The sequence below is a fragment of the Trichechus manatus genome, unplaced genomic scaffold (assembly GCF_000243295.1).
Source record: "Trichechus manatus latirostris isolate Lorelei unplaced genomic scaffold, TriManLat1.0 scaffold00151, whole genome shotgun sequence".
NCBI lineage: Eukaryota > Metazoa > Chordata > Mammalia > Sirenia > Trichechidae > Trichechus > Trichechus manatus.
In genome coordinates, this window is record NW_004444087.1 from 6048006 (window position 1) to 6068638 (window position 20633).

Consider the following 20633-nt stretch of genomic DNA (forward strand, 5'->3'; position numbering starts at 1 on the left):
ACTGTGAAGTAGGGGATGACTCGAAGTCTAGGAATCTGTGTAATTTCAGTAACTGATCAACATAAGGGACTCTTAGGGATTGAACTGTTTCCCCCGAAAATGTGTTGTAAATCTTAACCTCTATGCCTGTGGTTATAATCCCATTCTGGAATCAGTTTTCTTTGTTATGTTAATGAGACAGGATTAGTGTAGGGTGTATCTTGAGTCAGTCTCTTTTGAGATATAAAAGAGATTAAATGCGAGCTAGCAAGCAGAGATGTGGGAAGATGGGGGAAGAGAGATGCCAAGCCACATGAAGATCACCCAGGAGCAGAAGCTCAAAAGAGACTAGGATTGTTCTCCAGAGCCATCACAGAGAGAAAAACTTCCTCTAGAGTTGGCACCCTGAATTCAGATTTCTAGCCTCCTGTGAGAAACTAAATCTGTTTGTTAAAGTCCCCCACTTTGTCGTATTTCTGTTGTAGCAGCACTAGATAACTAAAATTGGGACTTAGGAAATTTTTCAGTCAATAGCTAAATTTTTTTTTTTATGAATTGACAATGAAAAACACTCTCAGTTGATATGACTTGCTTCTGGTTCTGTTTTGTGCAATGATTTGCAGAGGCTGTGCGGGGTAGAAGGCCTCAACCAGACGAGCCGGGCTAGTCCCCAGGCTGTTAGAGCACTAGGCAAACTGTACTGGAACTCAGCTTACTGATACTCCCTTTTCCTCTCCCCTGGGAAAAAACAGAAGACACACGAGGTCCCTCCTGAAGGCACTGGACAGATTCTGACCACTCTTTGGGGCTGTTCTAACATGTACTGCAGAGGAGAAGGGAGCCCCTTTAATCAACTTTGACACCCAGGAAATAAGAAGGACATAACTATGTGGGGGAATGGTTGTTTCCATTTTCTGGATGCCTAAGCCAGGAGAACCATGTCTGGCCAAGGCTATGCTGCAGGAACACAATGGTTTAAAAACAACTAAACACCCTAACATTCTTACAGCCACAGCAACTGACGAGGGGGGTGACATGGAGCCCGCAGGGAAAGCCTTCTCAGCAGAGTCCCCAGGAGGCTGTAGCACATGCTGGACAAACGGGAGGGGTAACGAACTCAGTTCTCCAGGGGCTGCCTCATCTGAGGGGTGGGCCTGGGGCATGGAGACAGCAGGAACAACAATACTAATAGATTACTAGTTGCCAGGTATGGTGCTAGGGATTACTGCTGCTCACATAAACCTGACTTTAGGTATTATTATCCTAGTTTTACTGAGGAGGCTCAGAGAGTAGAAGTAGCTGGCCCAGTATCACACTAAATAACACGCAGTAAATAGAAGAACTAGGATTTGAACCCAGAGTCTGTTATACTCTTCCATTAAGCCATACTGCAGGTCCCAGGTGCTGCTGGGCCGATGTGGATCCTGCCCAGCTCGGGTGCCCACCAAAGATTTGGTGCTCCAATGGGTGTGTCCCAATAGGGACATTCTGAGTGGACTGCCTAAGCCTGCTGTGGCCCACATCTGTGTCTTCCAGGTGGTCCCAGAAGGGGCACAGGGATGGGGAGCGGGGTTAGGATTGGCCTGTAGAAGCACCCTTGTTAGCCCCTTAGTAGTCACAACTTTAGGCAGTTCTGTGTTCTTAGAGGTAGCTTATACAAGTTTAAGGCCCTTTGCTGGCTCAGCCTGAGGGTTCCCTTCCAGGTGCCGTTCTTCCATAGGACTCCGGTGAAATGAGTTCCTTTATGCGGCCTTTTGCCTTGGCTCTTTGAGAAAAGAGCTTGAGAGATTTTTTCCCCTAAGCCCTGAGCTGTGCCGTAGTTTTCTACCCTAGAGGGTTTGTAACTTTTGTCCAGGTTGACTTGACATTTCCTGGGTAAGCTGTAAACAATTTTTGGTTTGATACTTTTTGTTTGGCCCTGGGATGCAACCTGCCCTGTGACTGGTATGCACTTGTAGGGATTGGTTTTAATAGGCTATGTAAAAGAGATGAGTTGTAGCCTAGTATGTAAGCAAAGTGCCTGTGGCCTACTGAGAGGGGATTGGTCAGTTTATAGCCCTGGTGGGAATGCCATGCCTTGAAATTGACAAGGAGTTTGTGTATTTAAGCAGCCAACCCCACAGACGTTTTTTAGAGACAGAAAGAAGTAGAAGTAAGAAAAAAGGGGAGAGAGAGTAAAAGAAAAGGAATCTCCTAAAAGAGCTGTAACATGGGTCCAGGGCTGTAACACGGTAGACAGTGACAGGTCTAGCAGCAGAGCTGGTGGTGAGAGGCTCAGAAGTGGCCCTGTGGCAAAAGTTGGTGGTGACATGACAGATGGCAAGGCCAAGAGGGGCCTAATCCTGAGGGGGACTGAGAAGAGGCCTGCATGGTAAAGAGGAGCTGAGAGAGCTGTCCTGCACAGAAGCAGGGAGACTTTGCCTATATGCTTCCTGATCCTGATCCTGAGCTGTTGTCTGCTGATCCTGATCCTAAGTTGTACCCTGTTCTTTAATAAACCACTTAACTGTAAGTACAGTTCATGAGTTCTGTGAGCCATTGCAATGGATTAACAAACCCAGAAGAGACATAGAGAGTGCTGTGGGAGGGATGGCTGGTGTTAGAATTACTGAAAAGGTTGGAGAGTGGAGGTTTGTCTGACCACCACCTCATGGGAATCAGCTTTGTGCTGTTGGTGATTCTCATCACCCTCTATGAAGTTAGACAGGTTTTGTTGCTACTATTACTCCTACTCCTACTAGAATTTCACAGACTCAGATAGACTTAGTAGTTGAGAAGAGAACCTACCGAGGTTGTTGTCTGTCAACACCTCCTTGACTCTCTTGGTTATGCCATAGGTGTCTAGCTCTGGCGACATGGCTACTAATTCTTGAATGCTGAGAGCTGAGTGTCCGGAGAGAGGCAGTGGGGTTGTGGGCTGGGAGTCTGAAGCTGGAGGTTCGCTCGGTTCGGGTGGTTTTCCCTCCTTACTTGTTTCAATGGGGGGACATGGCTGCTGGACCAGTTCAGTCAAACTCTTCACTGACTCGCTAGAACTCATTGGTGATTCGGGTGCAGGGCTACAGCTGGCAGAGGTCTTTGGAGTGCTTTCTGTAATTAAAACACATGAGAAACCACAGCTTAGAACAGTTATTTTTCACCATGTACATTCACTTTACTTATCTAAGAAATACTAATTAAATGCCCTATATGAGACATAAACACTATGGTACTGTACGAACCTAAATGACTGTCTCATAGTTTTTTTGATGGAGTAATTGCTAATCTTTTTTCAAAAACAACAAAAAACAGCAACAGTAGAAAAACTAAGGATTTAAATAAGAGGTTTCTGAAGGCATGAAATAAGCGCATTCTGTTAAAAAGTATCTTTCACATTAATCATGTATTAACACTGTCATGATTTCTTCTAACGAAGCCCCATAATTCTATAATTCAGAAGTACCTTGGCTAGATTATTTTGTCCATATTTTCCAGAAAAACAAACAGAAAAAAAGGGCAGATTGTTTTAAATGATGGTTTCCTATGATGTGTGGTCACCACAGTTATAAAGACCTTTGAAAAAGAAGCCTAAGGCCTCAGTGACTCTCTGCTGGCCCCCCGAGAGCCCAGTGCTGAGTCTTCCTTAAGTAAATATGCTGCTGCTCAGGATCCCAGATTGGTTTTTACTGTGATGCCCAGAAGGCTCCATACCACCCATCTCTAGAAGAAGACTGAGGAAACCAAAGAGAAAGGAGCACCCATTCTGTTCTCCTGCCTTTCCATTTCAGAGCTGTATAGGGCAAACCCAGTACTGCTTGGTTGTGAAAACCAAGCTCTTTGTTCCTCTATGCCACGCTGTAACAGACAGCAGAGATGACCTAGGCTGGTGTGGACAGTTGGGTTTCCACACTCTCCTTCCTTTGGAAGGACCTCTGCCTTGTTGGCATGATTACAGGTGCCCAGGCGGAATGGTCACCACACACTATTGGTGATGGGACTTTCTGGCCTCTCCAATATCATCACCCATAGGAGCCAACAAAATAGGCTAGATTCTAGTTTTGTGATGTCTGGAATAAAGACTTTGGCCACTTTCTAATTTCTGAAGAGAGAAAGACTGTCCAGGAGGAAAACTGCACAGCAAGTTAGTGCTGGGGTCCAGGCCATCATGTAAAATCTGCTCTGGCCCCGTGTCTTGGTGCACTCTCTTTCCCCACCCGTGCTGAGCACTACATGTAAGTCCTCACGGTGCCACATACGAGGGCTGACCAGACAGTCTCACGTAGGCTCATGAGAACTGGCTCTATGGCTCCAGAGAGATGATAAGTCACAGGGCAGGGTTAGGTTTCCCTCTTGCTTGCTTCTCTCTCAGCCCTAGTGGGTCACTGAGCCAACATCAGTACCCACAGTAGGTACCCAAAATACTTGTTACCTGACTAAAAAGAAAATATACTGAGTACTAATTTAATTTCAATTTACCATATAACTGGAATGTCCTTAGTTGGACATTTTACACCCAGGATAACAACCTATTTTGAACTCAAGAGAATGGAAAATGTATTCCAAATATGAGGAATAGTCTCTGTAAATACCTAGGAAGAGAAAAATCTCAAATAAAACAACTGCAATTCAACCGATAAACCCGTTTATTTCCTGAACCTGTACAGAGTTCCATAATCACATAAAGCTGTATCCTCAAACCTAGAAAATCAGGTTTAAAAAAAATTGGTTTGTGCAAGATGTAAAAGAGACAGGCGTAAAGGGCAGAAACGGCCCGTATAAATCTTTAAGGCAATATGAATCCTACAAATCAGATTTCTTCTCGCTGCTCACCTCCAGGTCATCATACAACTGGATATAAAACCCAGCAAATGTTATTTTTGTATCTGAAGCAGCAAAGGAATTGTACTGTGAATTTGCCCTGATTCACTCGTGCGAGGGACCAATTTGGCAGATCATCCATCTTGCTCACTATATACTGTCAAGGATGGCATGAATTCCCTACATGATAAACAGATCTCTTCTCAGGTTTGTGTCCTTTAACCCACAGCAAGGTCAAAATCATGGCTGCCCGGCTCACAGACCACATGGTGCTGGCTGTTCTCATGCCTCCCTGTTTTGTCCTGGGTGCCAGCGGAGGCAGCGCTCACCGAGTCACTGGAGCAGCTGCTTGTTTCTTTCTTCTAGGCATTTTCAGCAAGCTGCTTGTACGTTGTTTTGCTGTGAAGAACCTCTGAGAGAGCTAAATAGAGGCCTCATCACACAATACTGAGGTCTCTCTGTGCTCCCGGCCATGACTACAGAGAAGGAAAACCCTGAAGATCAAAACCCTGTCCTGTCAGGGCCTTGAAATTGCTTCTTGGGGAAGTGAGCCATCCCAGAAGGCAACTTGCTGTAGCAGGCTTGTCTCTGCTTCTCCACTCTAAGGCATTACCTTCTGAGCTGGTGTCTAAAATACGGCTAACAACTCAAGCTATGAGCGCTCCTCCTGGAGACAGTTTACTTGTGGATAGACACGCATACACACCACCAGGTCTCAGGTCACAGAGAGCAGAATCAGGCCCACGTCTTTGGATAGGCATGGACAGATGCAACAGCAAATGGCCTCCTTGGAGACACACAAATCCATACCCTCACGACAATCACTTTGGAAAAAAGTCATTCTTTAGAAAGCTATTTACAGAAAGCCCTGCAGCTCCAGCTGTAGGACTACTCTGACAAAACCAAACCCACTGATAAACACCCAGGGCCCCCCTGAAGAGGTGGCCAGGCCCCTCTGACGGGGGTGGGATGGGGCCAAGCTAGTTGTCTCTCCATCTTGACAGAACAAAGAAATGTTGTCAACACTGCTTTTTTTTCCTATTCCAAAAATTAGCAAATGAAACCCTCTGATTAAAATAATGCTTTCTGGAAGAACAGGGCTTTGCTGTACTCCATGTCACTAAAAATAACAATTATATATTAAGAAAAGAAAAAGGGAGAGCCCTGGGCTTGGGGTTCAGGTACTGAGCCTGGGTATGATTCTTAACTTCCTGGAACACCCTGGTTTCCTCATCCGACAAATGTGGACAGTAACACCTCTTCTTAACGGGATTGCAGCGAGGAATGAGGCTGCACCAAGGTTGGTGCAAAGCAAACACAATCTGAACTTGGTGTTTAAAACGAGCAGTTATTAAATTGTACTGAAATGTTCTGTCTCTACAAAGCTCTCTTGCATTCAGTGTCAATCTCCACCTGACTTACTGCTGTTTCCCCCACAGTGCCTGGCCCATGGCTGAGCTGCTGGCCATCCACTCAAAAGCCTACATCCCGTGTGAAACCACGAGATGACATTCTGGAAAAGGAAAACCACACGGACAGAAAACAGCAGTGGTGGCTGGGAGAAGGAGTTGACTACAAAGGGCCACAAGGGAATTCTGGGTGGAGGGGGTAAAGGAACTGTTCTAAATCTTGAATGTCAAAACTCATAGAATAGTGCTGAGTGAAGAATGAATTTTATTTCAATAAAAACATATAGGAAAAAAAAAGTCCTGGTTAAAAGAATGAATAAAGGTAGGTCATTTCATTCATTCTTTCACTCATTCAGTAAATCTATTGAGAATATGGCAGTGAACAAGTTAGGGGTGAACTTATCCTCCTGGAGCTCACGACTAAGAGGAGAGACAGCCATTAAAGAAGAAACACCTAGAGGGGGAGGCAGTGGTGGCTCAGTGGTAGAATTCTCTCCTTCCATGCAGGAGACCTGGGTTCACTTCCCGGCCAGTGCACCTCATGCGCAGACACCACCCGTCAGTCAGTGGAGGCTTACGTGTTGCTATGATGCTGAACAAGTTTCAGTGGCACTTCCAGACTAAGACAGACTAGAAGAAAGGCCTGGTGATCTACTTCTGAAAATCAGCCAATAAAAACTCTATGGATCCCAATGGTCTTATCCACAGCTAATCATGGGGATGACACAGGACTGGGCAGTGTTCCATTTCGTTGTGCAAGGGGTTCCCATGAGTTGGGAGCTGACTCCACAGCAGCTAACAACAACCTAGAGGGAGATGAATGTTCCCAAGGGTGATGATGAGGGGGCATGGGAGCACACAGCAGGGCGAGCTGGGGTGGGGCTGAGGACGCGAATGGAGCCTGGGGACCAGAGAGACCTCCTGGAAAAGTGGTACTTCAGGCGAACTTCAGGGAGAAACAGGAATTAGCTAGAAGTCGGGAGAAGTGGGAGGGACGAGGAGGGAGGCAGATAGTTCCAGACATTTAGAACAGAAAGTACAAAGCCTGGGGGTGAGGGGGAGCCTGATGGGCTTGAGGCATGGTCAATATTTAGCGCAGCAAGAACCTGAGGCAGAGGCCCTCAGGGGCTGGGTTGTGCAGGGCCTCTGGATCAGCTGCATCAAGACGTCTGTGATTTAATGCTAGTGCAGTGGGGGGAGTCAGGGGAAGGTGTATTTGAAGATAGGCCCACCTTTCACCCCAGCAGCGCTGCTTCTGCAGACTCAAAGTGGGCACAAGAGAGCTTACTGAGGCCTTGTCTGAAATAACAGAAAACTGGAAACAATGTCTATGACCAGGAGGTCAGAGATCTAAACTGAGGCACGTTCGTGCACTACACTACGTCCTATCAATACACTGGAGCCACTGGATCAACATCACGAGCATAACGACGAGCCCCAAAAGCAAGACGCAGAACAAAACAGAACAACACTGCATACAGTTTGAAAGCTTGCAAACCAGTCCTGTATGTGTGGCCACTTAGATAAGTAGTGAGGATGTAAAATCCAGCACAGGAATGATAATAGTAAACTTAGGATAAAAAACCCACTGCTGTCGAGTCGATTCTGACTCATTCATGGCAACCTCCATGTGTTGCAGGAGTAGAACTGAGCTCCATAGGGTTTTCTTGGCTGTAATCTTTATGGAAGTAGATCGCTATGCCTTTCTGTTGTGGCGCCGCTGGATGGGTTCGAAACCACCAACCTTTTGGTTAGCAGCCAAGTGCAAACTGTTCCCACCCTCCAGGGACCTCAATTCACTTTTAGGAGGAATGATTATCAGGGAGGGGGCTTCAACTTTTCTTTAATGTTTTCTTTCTTTTAAAAACACATGATTAAACTATGACCAAAAATTAAGGTTAAATAAAGCCTGGATGATGCGTACATTGGTATCCACTACTTTATTCCATAATTTTCTTTATGTTTCGAACATTATGGTGCAAACAGTTAATGCACTTGGCTGCTAACAGAAAGGCTGGAAGTTCGAGTTCACCCAGAGGTGTCTCGGAAGAAAGGCCTTGTGGTGTACTTCCAAAAAATCAGCCACTGAAAATCCTGTGGAGCACAGTTCTACTCTGACACACAAGGGGCTGCCCAGAGTCAGAGTCGACTTGATGGAAACTGGTAAACATGAAATAGTAAGAAAGCAGTGAGTTCAGTGTGGAGGATGGGCTGGCAGTGAACCTGGGGCAGGGAGATGCTGAGGAGGCTGCTGCATCCTGCAGGGAAGAGCTGAAGGTTGCCTAGAGTGGGAGTGGTGTGGGATGGAGAGAAAGAGTTTCAGGACAGATTTAGGAATGGTTGGGTGGGGGGTGGGGGATAGTGGTGCGTGTAGTGCCGTTTACTGAGAGGGCACACTACAGGCAAGCAACCTGAGGTGAGGAGGAAGATGACCTTAGGAAACCATGTTTTATCATCATCCTTTCTAAGCTACTATCTAGGCTAACATTCATTGTGCTCTTACTGTGCGCCAGGTACTGAGCAAGGCTTACATGAATGAACTAATCCAATCCTCACAACCACCCTATGAGGAAGCATGTTTATCTCTCTCATTGTACAGAGATAAAATAGTGAGGCCAAGTTACACAGCCAGAACCACTGAGAGGTTCCATATTCCAAGCAGCCTATCTGCAGAGCTGGGCAAGGCCTGCACCCCGTGTTCACGTGTCCACTGGTGGCTGAGAGACTGGGCCTGCCTCCCAGGACACGGCCTCTCCACAATCCACGTACTAACCCGCATGGAACTCAACAACACAATCACGAGCTATCCAAGCCTATCCATTGCTGGAACAGGGAAGGGAGCCAAGATGTGTTTAGTACCGAGTGTGAATTCGGCAGGGGGCTAAGGGCTTTTACACACTGCTGCACTCAATTCTCGTACTAGTCCTGCCTGTGGTGCAAACAGACGTCACACTCCAGGTGAGAAAGCTCAGGCTCAGACACGCTATGCCACTTGGTCAGGGTCACAGAGATGGAGCAAGGATCTGAGCCAGATCAGGAGCGGAGGCTCAATGTTTCCACCCATCCTGACGCAGGCAATGATCAGTGATTCTAAACCATGACAGCCTGCCTGCCTTCTCTTCACTCACTCATCCATTCACCCACTCACTCATTTTACAGATACTGCATTTTTACACAAATAATGCAGCCTTCTATGTTTGTTAGTTAACCTCGCCTTCCCCAACAAGGTATTTTTCAAAGGGCACTATGCTAATTGTTTTTTACAGCAACATGAAAATACTTCCTGGGGGAGGGTGCGGTTGGTAAACAAATTTACTCTGGGTCATGCATTCTGCTAGGCACTGGGGATAAGAGAGAGATTAGGCAAAAACCTGGCTTTCAAGGCGTCCACAGCCTGTGGGACTGGGACAATTGAAAGTAGGTAATTTGCATATTTTAAAAGTCTAGCTACACAGTCTGTCTATCCAATTTTGACAGCAATAGTAAGGTGTTACATTTTCAAGGTGATCTATGTGGATTAATGTTTCTGCAAGACTTCGACTCTTGCTTGGTTAGTAAAATACAGCAAGCAGAGATGGCGACGCAAGACCCTCTGAAATACACACAGCATTCGGGAACTATAAAAGGATTATGAAAAATATTATATTCCAAAAACAGCAGGCAAACAACAGCCGTCTTAAGTTTTCAACAGAAGCCCATTGAAAATGTACACCCGCCATAATTTCCAGAGACAAATGTCTCTGCAGTTTATCCAATCCCTGTTTAAATTTCCATACCCAGCCCTCTATCGGCAGTAATAATAACCCAAATGCCATTTAGTGTTCATTTGAGCAGTCAGGATAAAGTCATTTCTTATTATCTCCCCACTGTGTAAAAAACAGCTTGAAGGTAGGAAGTCAGCAAGCATTTTCACCAAAAAGTAATTATTGTAAGTGACATTTTTACTGCTGGCATGCCATCAGGCGAACCGTGCATTCGGAAGGACAAGTTGCTGAAACAAAATGACAGGGCCCTCTGTGACATTCTGACAAGAACCCAAACATTATTTAACCGGCGGCTGGTCTGATGCACCACATTTCATTATGTCCATAGTTTGGGTGTTGAGTCCATGCCAAGCCAGGAAATTCCAAGCGACAGTAAAGACAGGCGAGCGTGGAGAGATGGGAGGGAGAAGGTGAGAGGGGAGAGGAGGGTGCTGAGCAGGGACAAGAGCAGCATGGTCCCAGCCTGGCAGGTGTAAGTGTGAGCAAGGGCACCCACCAGAGAAGAGGAAAAGCAGGGTGCAGGGAGAAGCAGAGAGGGGAAGCTGGCACCGAGGGAGGGCAGGAGCCTCGGCAGCACGGAGTTCGCAAATGCCTGGCTGCTGCCGTCCTCACCAGCGGGAGCCTGGGTGGCCCGCAGTCCTCTGTCCAGCTTTAGGCCTTTCCAGCTGACAGTCCTGACGGCCTCAGAAGCCACACCAGGCGACCTCTAGTCTGGCATTCTTTCCAGCCAAGGTCAGATGTCGAGGTCACGATGGAGACACCACCTCCGGGCTGAAATGTGGGGCCGCGCGCGCTCACGTTGTTCATCTCTGAAGAGGAGCAGCACGAGAGGATTTACGGCCTACTGGTCCCCCTGAAGATAATGAGCGCCTCTGCATCGACAGTGACAAGCAACACTAATCTGACCTCCTGTGTTTTAATCATAAATTGGCCAGGCCTGTGCCACACAGTAACCTGAGACCCTCTTGCGTGACTAGCTCTGATGATAGTTCTGAGCACCAAACATTTCCTCTGTGGCAGCAGCTTCAACGAGCTCCTCAATTCCCGAACATGGCCGGTGAATCTAACGGCAGATGCTCACACTCCCCTTGAGGGCCCTACCATATCCTACAGTCACATACCTCCATTAGATACAAACCCGTTGCTGTCAAGTCGATTCCGACTCATAGCGACCCTATAGGACAGAGTAGAACTCCTCCACAAGTTTCTAAGGAGTGGCTTCGTGGATTCCAACTGCTGACCTTTTGGTTAGCAGCTGAGCTCTTAACCACTGCACCACCAGAGCTCCCTTAGATATAGCTGACGTAAAAACACAGAGGTTTCTTCTTTTGAATATGTGTATTTTGACTAATTAGCAGCAGCTTGAAACAAAATATGTGAAGACTTGAATAGAGATCACAGAGATGTTCAGGCTCTTTCCTTAGTCCCCCTTACTCTGAGGAAGGAAGAAACAAAATGAACCCACCTACGTTCTAGGGTATAGCAGAGAAGCACCCAAAGTGCCCAAACCACAAAGCAGCCTTCTCTCCAGGCCTACATCTGACTCCAGGGAGGCTATGAGTAACTGGGGGGGCCTCAGGATCGCAGGTCCGATTCCCGGGCTCCCCGACCTTCTCTACTCCTTGGAAAGGCCCATTCACAAACAAGGGGCAGCAATGAGTATCACAACACATCCTTCTCCTGTGCCCAGGCCAGTGCTCACCCTCCTCATGGCCTGGAGTTGGCAACTACTCTTTGGCCCTCAGCCAACCTTGGCATTGCTTTAAATCACTGACAATCTCAGCAAACCTAACAAGTCACTTTTCTGTCAACAGCAGAGAGGAGTGGACTGAGGAAGGCCGGGAGGGGGGTGGAAAAGCAGCATGGGGTGGTGGGCAGACCTGGTAGGGGATCTGCAGGGCTGGGTTGGAAGCTCTGCTCAGCCCTGGAAAAGTAGCTATCCCCTCTGCCAGCTCTAGTTTCTTCTGTAAAATGGAACAGCAGTGATCTCTCTTCTCTCTCACAGACATACAACTCACCCCTGCCAGAACTGAAGTAAGGACAAGACAAGAGGAGATAAAAGTCCCCGGCACAGAGTAGGCACTGGTGTGTGTGTGTGTAAAATACGTTTTAAAAAAAAGTCTGTTCAAGGAACTCTTATAATGCTACAGAAGCCAAAATAATAAACAAAGAAAACTTGTTTAACAAATGCAAGGTAGTTATTCTTGGTGTTCATGGGTGGTGCAAACAGTTAACTCACTTGGCTGCTAACTGAAAGGTTGGAGGTTTGAGTCTACCCAGAGGCACCTCAGAAGAAAGGCCTGGTGAACTACTTCCAAAAGGTCAGCCACTGAAAACCCTGTGAAGCACAGTTCTACTCTGACACACGAGGACATCATCAGTTAGAATCGACTCCACAGCAGCTGGCTGGTTATTTATATCTATATTCCCCAAGCTTGACTTCTAAGCCACTTGAAGACAGAACCTGTGCCTTTCATTTAATTACAAAACCTTCTAAGTGCCAGGCAGGGTGCTGTACACCACAGCGGTACAGTGGTGAGCAAGGCAGATGCTGCGGCTCAGAGATCTTGCAGCTGAAGGGGAAGACAGACATTGTCACTGGAACACAGTGGGATGAGGGCCAGGACAGGGACAGGTCAGGGCGGGAGGCAGTGGGAGCTCATGACACAGATGACACTGAGGCTGGGGCAGGGGTGGGAGCAGAAGTGAGCTGCAGACCTAGCAGGCTCAGGAAGAAAAGAACATTGAAAATCACCTTTTTGCTCCTCCAACTCTTAGAAATCTGGGGAAATTAATTTCACTGTCAGGATGGTGGTATAAGCTGCCTGCCAGAGAGTGTGGCCACATGGGGTGGGGTGGGGGAAAATGAGGGAGGTGTGGAGGGAGGGAGAGAGAGAATGAACAAATGAATGAATGGATGGACGGTGGATCTGAGATAGGGCTGGGGAACCAGCATGAGACGAGAGTTGGTGACAGATGAGCCTGAAGGTGGGGGCAGAGGCGGGTTACACTAAGAAGGTGAAACTTTAACCCTAATGCAAGGGGCTGGAGCAGGAGTGAGTAAGGAGAGTATGCCATGGAATGATGGTTCTGGCCTCAGTGAGGAGAAGCCTGGGAGGGAGCAGGAGACTGAGGGTGGGGAGGATTGGTGGCCTGCTCAATATTGTAGACAGAGATGACCTGGAGGCATGGGCTGGATGGGGCTTTAGGAACAGAAAGAAATAATCTGAGAGGCCTTTAGGAAATAGAAACAATGCGTGTGGGGAGGCAGGAGGAGAGGGGGCAAATGGGAGAGAAGAGTCAAGGATGGGACACCAGGTTCCTAGCTTAGACAATCTCGGGGACGGGATGGGGTACTGCTCACCAAGACAAGGCACACTGCCTAGCCAGAGCAAGACAAGAAAAAGAAATAAAAGGTATCTAAATTGGAAATGAAGGAGTAAAATTATCTCTTCATGGATGATATGATCCTATATACAGAAAATCCCAAAAAGTCCACAAGAAACCTTCTAGAGCTAATAAAGGAATTCAGCAAAGTTGCAGGTTATTAAGGCAACAAACAAAAATCAGTTGGGTTTCTGTACACCAGCAATGAGAAATCTGAAAGGGAAATTAGGGAAACAATTCCACTTACAATAGCATCTAAGAGAATAAAATACCTAAGAATAAATCTAACCAGAAACGTGAAGGACTTATATAATGAAAACTATAAAACACTGCTTGCTGAAAGAGATTAGAGAAGACTTACATAAATGGAAAGATGTTCCATGTTCTTGGGCTGGAAGACTTAATATTGTTAAGATGCCAATACCACCCAAAGTGATCTAGAGATTCAGTGCAATCTCAATCAAAATTCTAATAGCCTTCCTTACAGAAATGGAAAAACTGATCCTCAACTTTATGTGGAATAACAAGAGGCCCCCAAAAGGTAAAGCAATGTTAAAAGAGAAGAACAAAGTAGGAGGACTCACATTTCCTGATTTTAAAACATACCATACAGCTACAGTAATCAAAACAGCCTATTACTGGTATAACAACAGACACACAGACCAATGGAACAGAACTGACAGTCCAGATATAAACCCACACATCTATGGTCAACTGATTTTTGACAAGGGTGCTAAGTCCATTCGATGGGGAAAGAAGAGTCTGTTCAATAAATAGTGTTGGGAAAATTGGATTTGTACATGTAGAAAAATGAAGTAGGATCCATGCCTCACACCATACACAAAAACAAATTCAAAATGGATTAAGGACCTAAATGCGCAAACTAAAACCATAAAATTCTTAGAAGAAAATGCAGGGGCAATGCTGTTGGGCCTAGCTTTTAATAAAGGACTATCAAATAATAAAAGCACAATCAGCAAAAGACAAAATAAATGGGACCAAAGACTAGCTACCAAATGGGAGAATATCTTCGGAAACCACATATCCAACAAGAATCTAATAACCAAAATACATATAAAACTTTGACAACGTTAACAACAAGAAGACAAATAATCCAATCATAAAATGGGCAAAGGACTTGAATAGACATTTCACCAAATGGCCACCAACCACATGAAAAGATGCTAGACATTGTAGCCATCAGAGATGGAAATCAAAACCACAATGAGACACCATTTCACCACTTCACTCCCACTAGGATGGCTAAGATAAAAAACAAAAACAAAAAAACAACAGAAGATAACAAATGTTGGCAAGGATGTGGGGAAACTGGAACCCTTATCTATTGCTGGTGGGAATGCAAAATGGTACAGCTGTTGTGGAAACCAGTGTGATGGTTCCTCAAAAAACTAGAAGTAGAACTACCATATGACCAGCAATTCTACTCCTAGGTATATACCCAAAAGACTTGAAAGCAGAAACTCAGAGACTTGTACACCAGCGTTCACTGCAGCACTATTCACAATAGTCAAAAGGTGGAAACAACCTAAATGTCCATCAACAGATGAATGGATAAACAAAATGTGGTACGTACAAATAATGGAATAATATTCAGCCAGTATAAGAAACGAAGTCTTGATACATGCTACAACATGGATGGAGCTTGAAGACATTATGTTGAGCAAAATAAGTCAATCACAAAAGGACAAATATTGTATGAACTCATTCATATAAAAAGACAAGAAAAGGCAACTGTACAGAGACCAAAGTTTATCAGGGCTTACTAGGTGTGGGAGGGAGTATGAAACAGAGGGTCAACAGTGACGGAAAAATCGAGTTGATCAAGGGGAGGGTTGTACAGCTGCTTATAGTAAATGCTGTAAGTTGTACACCTGTAAAAAGCTGAACTGGCAAAAGTTGTGTGACAGATATATTTACGACAACAACAATAATAAAAAGAATAGTTGCTGAGGCTGCTTATGTACAACCAAAAACCTCATGGGATTTGGTTCCTTGGTTTGGAGGCTTAGGGTCATGGTTTCATGGGACATCTAGTTAACTGGCCTAATAACATGTTTAGTGCTTCTGTTCTACCTCCTAGTTTGCTGTATAGTACCTGGGGTCTTAAAAACTTGCAAGCAGCCATTTAAGGCCTGGTAATTGGTCTTTATTTGCCAGGAGCAACAGGGGAAGAAGGAGAATCAGGAATAGGAGATATGAAATATGCGGCTAATTGCCTCCATGAACAGCTGCCTCCTTTGCCATGAGACCAGACGAACTGGATGGTGCCTGGCTACCATTACTGAACATTCTGGTCAAAGATTCCATAGAAGAATCATGATCAAAGCGGGGGAAATGCAGAACAGAATTTCAAATTTTCATGGACTCCAGACTTTCTGGAGCCACAGAGGCTGGATGAACCCCTGAAACTACTGCCCTGAGATAATCTTTAAACCTTAAACCGAAAAATATCTCCTGAAGTTTTCTTAAAATCAAACAATAGTTTAGCTTAACTAGTAAAAAAGTCTGCCTTGAACATTGTGCTCTTTTAAGATCTATCTATATGGGATCAAAGTGACAACAGCAACTCGAAAGACTGGACAGGAACCCTGGGAGCAGTGAGTTTATGTTAATGAGGAAAGAACAACTCAGAAAAGGAGAGTGTGAATGGTTGCACAACGCAAAGAATGTAATCATCATCACTGAGTTGTACATGTGGAATTGGTTGAACTGGTGTATGTTTTGCTATGTATATTCTCAACAACAACAACAACAAAAAGGCAAAGAACACTGGAGGGGGTACAGTTTAGGGGAGAAAAGGTTGAGCTCAAGTATGGATGAGCTGCCTTGGAGACTGGTGGCAGGTCTGGTGACAGAGGAGCCCACAGAAAGCAGTGGGCGTAGGGTAGTCCTTCACACAGCGGTGGCGCCTGCACATGGTGCAGGGGTGCAGGAAATGCCAGTGCTGCTGTTGCTGCGGAGAATTCAAATCAAATCTCCCTAGGCATTCGGCCTCTCCAGCTAGAAACCATCTTGTGTACCCAGCATGTCCCTCCCTCTTGGGATTGCGTTTCACGCTCCTCTTTTCCTTGTTCCCAAACTGGGAAAGTACACTGGGGGAAACTGATCCTAGGAATTCTGTGTTGACTTGAAAGGCATGTAGTGGAAGCCACAGAGGTAACGATGTCCTGCGGCCAAGACTCAGGCCCGAGCTGATCGATCGAGCGCTCACCCACCGGGTGGGCACTGCACAGAGTTCAGAGCATAAATGTGCTCTGCTCTCAGACTATTATTTTTCTTGTGTATCTTTTACAAGCTCTTAAGGAAATGTGCACATCAGATGCAGAGTTTGGGAATATTAAAAATTAAAAACCCTCCTTAAATTCCAATTTCGGTTTTACAGCGAACTCCACCTGGCAAGGCTGTAGAAGTGACACTTGGTGACACACTTGGCGCTGTGTCAGGAGCACCCTGAGCTCCCCGCTCCCACATCTCCCACAAACCCATACTGATTGAGAAATAATGCTTTCAAATTACCTTCAATAACCTTATTACCGAACCAGCTGTGTGTATGAACACTTATCAATGCGTTCCTGTGCATTAAGAGAAAATGTATGTCATACAAACACTCTAAATATATATTACTTGATGAGAAAAAACAAACCCTCTAGTTAAACTGCTTTGCTGTAATCAAAGATTAATCACCGTGTGTGAGGGTGTGGAAAGTGTGTGTGTTAGCGTTGTGTGTGTGAGGGTTTGTGTGTCCTCTCTTTTTCCTCCAGGGTCCTTTTCTGGCTTTGGGCTTATCTGCCCACCCCTCACCAATGGCCACACTCTCTGGCAGGCAGCTTGCACTGAGATCCTGATAGCAGAATTAACTTCCCCAGATTACTAAGCGTTGGAGGGGCTACAAAGTGGTTTTCAATGTTTTCCATGCTAGGCCTGCAGCTCGGGTACTCTTCCTTTCCCCTCAGGCACATGGTGGACAGCCAGTTTCAAAGTGTCCATCTGTGCACAGGATATAGTGTTGGCCTCAAGAGCAGCCTGTTCCCTCGCAGTGACGCTGCCCGTCAGCCTGGCGTGCAGGTGATGATGTTCAGGTGGTGACGGAATGTTCCTCAGAGAACCCACAGCTGACTCCCGCCAGTCAAGCCGGCTGGTGTGGTGGGCTGCTTTCCGTCTTTACAACAAAATGCAGGTGATCGAACTGGTCGGGCCCTACACAGCCCCAGGCCTTGCTGAACAGAACTAAGTGACATTTTCGTTATACGCGACGGATACTAGAAAAGCTATTAAGGTACATTATTTTACACATCCTCCTAATCTCTCCATACTGCTTTACTTAATTTGCGATGAAATTGTTGAGAAAGGGTACTTAATGTAGGACAGTCAGTAAAAGTAATTTATCATCTTCCCGCTTCAGTGCGCACGTTATCAGCGAACTCATTTTCTGCATTCATCATGCAATCAGCCTATTATTTGCATATTAATCAGGCAGTGGACCATGAAAGAACTGCAGCCCAGCCAAATGCTGCACTATCTCAGGAGAAACACTCAGTAATTATCATACATCAGTGTTATGATGTGGTAATTGATTATAACATCTTTCTGTGGCCCCTGGGGAGCCCCACTGCTCACCCAGCTCCGGGCACTCAGGACAGATTTGTCTTTTCCTCCCCAAATCACCGTAGCCGCTGCTGGTCTCTTCTCGTGCTATTTCTGTTGAGTATTGATCCTCCTTTCTGATATCATGAGGTATTTACATCGTGTGAAACAGCGCTGACCTTAACTCAGGAACGAGCAGGTCTAGTGGAAACGGAAATGTCCCTCCGGACTCTCTGGCCTCTCTCCGGAGCCTTCTGACTTCAGAGCGGCTGCTGTGGCATCCGTAAAAGTTTCCTTATCGAATACAATGCCGCCACTTTAGTACCTCCTAATTGCAAAGTAGGTACAAAGGCAGTTTGGCCGCTTTATTTAGGTGCCAAACGACAGGCTAATTTTGGACCTCTTGTAAAGGACAAACCCAACATCTGCCAATTCAGACTCTGGCTATATTTAGGAATCACGCTCCAAAGGGAGAACAAAACAAAAAATCAAGATGAAGCCAGTGGAGGAAGCCTCCTGGTTCACTCCAATCCTATCCAGGACAGAGTCAGAAGGGACTCCCCTTCTTAACCCTCCTGAGGGGCCTGAGGCTGGCACAGGCCAGTCTGCATGGGGCCCGCAGGCGGCCGGGCACTGGGGTACTCAAGGCAGCAGGCAGGGAGGAAGCCTGACAGCTGAAGGGCAAGGCCCTCAGGCCATGGTGTATATTTTCCTTGAATTTTGACTGGAAGTGGTTTCAAAGAAGCATGGACCTCTACCGTAGGCCTGGTGGACTATACACTTTCCGTTGCAGAATTCCACGAACTTGGGTCCAATGCTGCCACTAGTTTGTTGGTGTCTCCTCCCCTTCTCCTGCCCAGCTCCCAGCTGGAACACAAGCGTCACCCCAGAGTAACTAAGGACCAAGTTTTCTATCAATCGTTTGTCTTGTTAGACCTAATTTTTGGTATCTGTCCATTTATAGTTTGAACTCAATTTAGTTCCCCGTTTTGAAATGTGGCTTTAAGTTCTGAGCGCGGGTTGGGGGTCGGGTAGAGGCAGGAAGGACAAGTGCTCAGGCTGACTGACAAACTCCTTAGCAGAAGCCATCGGCTGAGGACCACATGAGCTTCTTCCACCTCCCCCTCTTGGGGCAAACTGCCTCTCATCTCTGAGCCTTGGTTTCCTGAACCTGTAAGGTGGGGAAAAGAACTTTCACTTACTGTTTACCTTGATGATTGAAGGGCTCACTCTGTGCAGTAGTGTGTTAGCACTGTGCACGGCACATGAAAGATGCAGACGTGTGTTTCCACCTTTCTGAAATTCCCTGAGGATTTTTGGGCATTTACACTTCCCTGGAATGAAACCTTTGAAAACTGAAGTCCTCATTTGCTCTTATGACCTACTTTTGCCTCTTGTACTGAATGGCCAATGTACTGTAAATTCTGTTTCCCAAGGAAAGCCTAAAAGGGGAAGAGAAAAGAGATGTGTCCAGAGGCCCTATGACCAGAGCCTGCTGAGCAACAGCAAGGACATGCCCAGGCAAAGCAACCAGAGGAACTGTGAGCGAGTTGGTGGTACCTCACCCTTGCTAAAAGTCATCACTATTTCATTGTCTCTGGGATAAGGAATCCGTGCTCTATAATGTTATCTCTTATCAGCTTCTTTTGAAAAATTACAACTTTACCTCAGCAGAGCCATGGTAAAAGGATTTGGTGATGTGCTGCAGCTAACCTTTCACAAGAGATGAGCAAGGGATGCTAGATACACAGCATCCTCAGAGCAGATCCGCTGTCTATGGTTATGCGTAAATCAGTTATGTACAAATCTTTTCAGCTGTTCAAAGTAAACAAGGGCTAGATTAATTGTTTAGACAGAATCAACAGTTACTTAAAAAAATTTGTTGTTGTTGTTGTTGAAAATATACCCAGCAAAACATACACCACTGACTAATGCTCCATCCTTCCACAGCGTCATCTTTGCTTTTCTAGGAAGTTCTCTAGGATCACAAGTCTCAACCTGTAGTTTCAGACATTTGCCTTTGAACTGTCTGGCCTGCATACACATACTCTGCAGCTGCTACTGCTGTCCCCTGGTGCTCTCAACAATGAGGCACTCCATGCCCTGGAGGCCATGCTGTTGCTTGTCAAGTTATGTGACCCTGGCCCGCCCGCTGCTCTGTGGTCAAGCAGAGAAAACTATTTCCCCTGGTTATGAATCTGTGGCACCCTTGTGGATCATCTGCTTAGTTCTTAGATGAGAGATTTGTCCCCTGAACTTCAAACACATTCTCTTCAGAATGAGATTGGTGAGAATGCCAGTCGGCTACAAGACCACCACCATCAGCACCACCATGGGCTGTGCTCATCTTCCCTCAAGAAAGAACCCCACAGTGAAGAAGAGGCACTCTGTGGTGAGCCGACTCGAGGCCAGTTGATCGTCCTAGTGCTGAACCACCACCTGGAGGCAGGTCACTGAGGTCACCCCAAATGAGCTTGGAGCCTCCTTTTGCTCCTGCCCATTTACATTTTTCTTACTATACAAATTTTACAGCAGCAATATCAGTAGTGTTCTACATAAAGAAAAAGCAAAATTCCTTCACAATCCATTTTACTCAAAAAAAAAAAAAAAAAAAAAAAAAAAAAAAAAGCCTTCTGAACTAGAGGTTTCTAATATTTTCATGCTTTTCAAAGGTTCTGTCAGCCAGCCTCAC

The 20633-nt window shown here is 45.9% G+C and overlaps 1 protein-coding gene across 3 annotated transcripts in view; it reads right to left on the bottom strand.

Moving 5' to 3' along the window:
- CUX1 (cut like homeobox 1) overlaps positions 1-20633 on the bottom strand; it is a 449005-nt gene that overhangs the window by 45943 nt on the left and 382429 nt on the right. Inside the window, exon 21 of one of the 3 annotated variants that reach the window (XM_023740266.1) lies at positions 2767-3069. The exons of the other annotated variants lie outside the window; for them this stretch is intronic. Coding sequence (XP_023596034.1) covers positions 2767-3069 — 303 coding nt within the window. The remainder of the gene's footprint in view (positions 1-2766; positions 3070-20633) is intronic. 3 annotated transcript variants of the gene reach the window in all.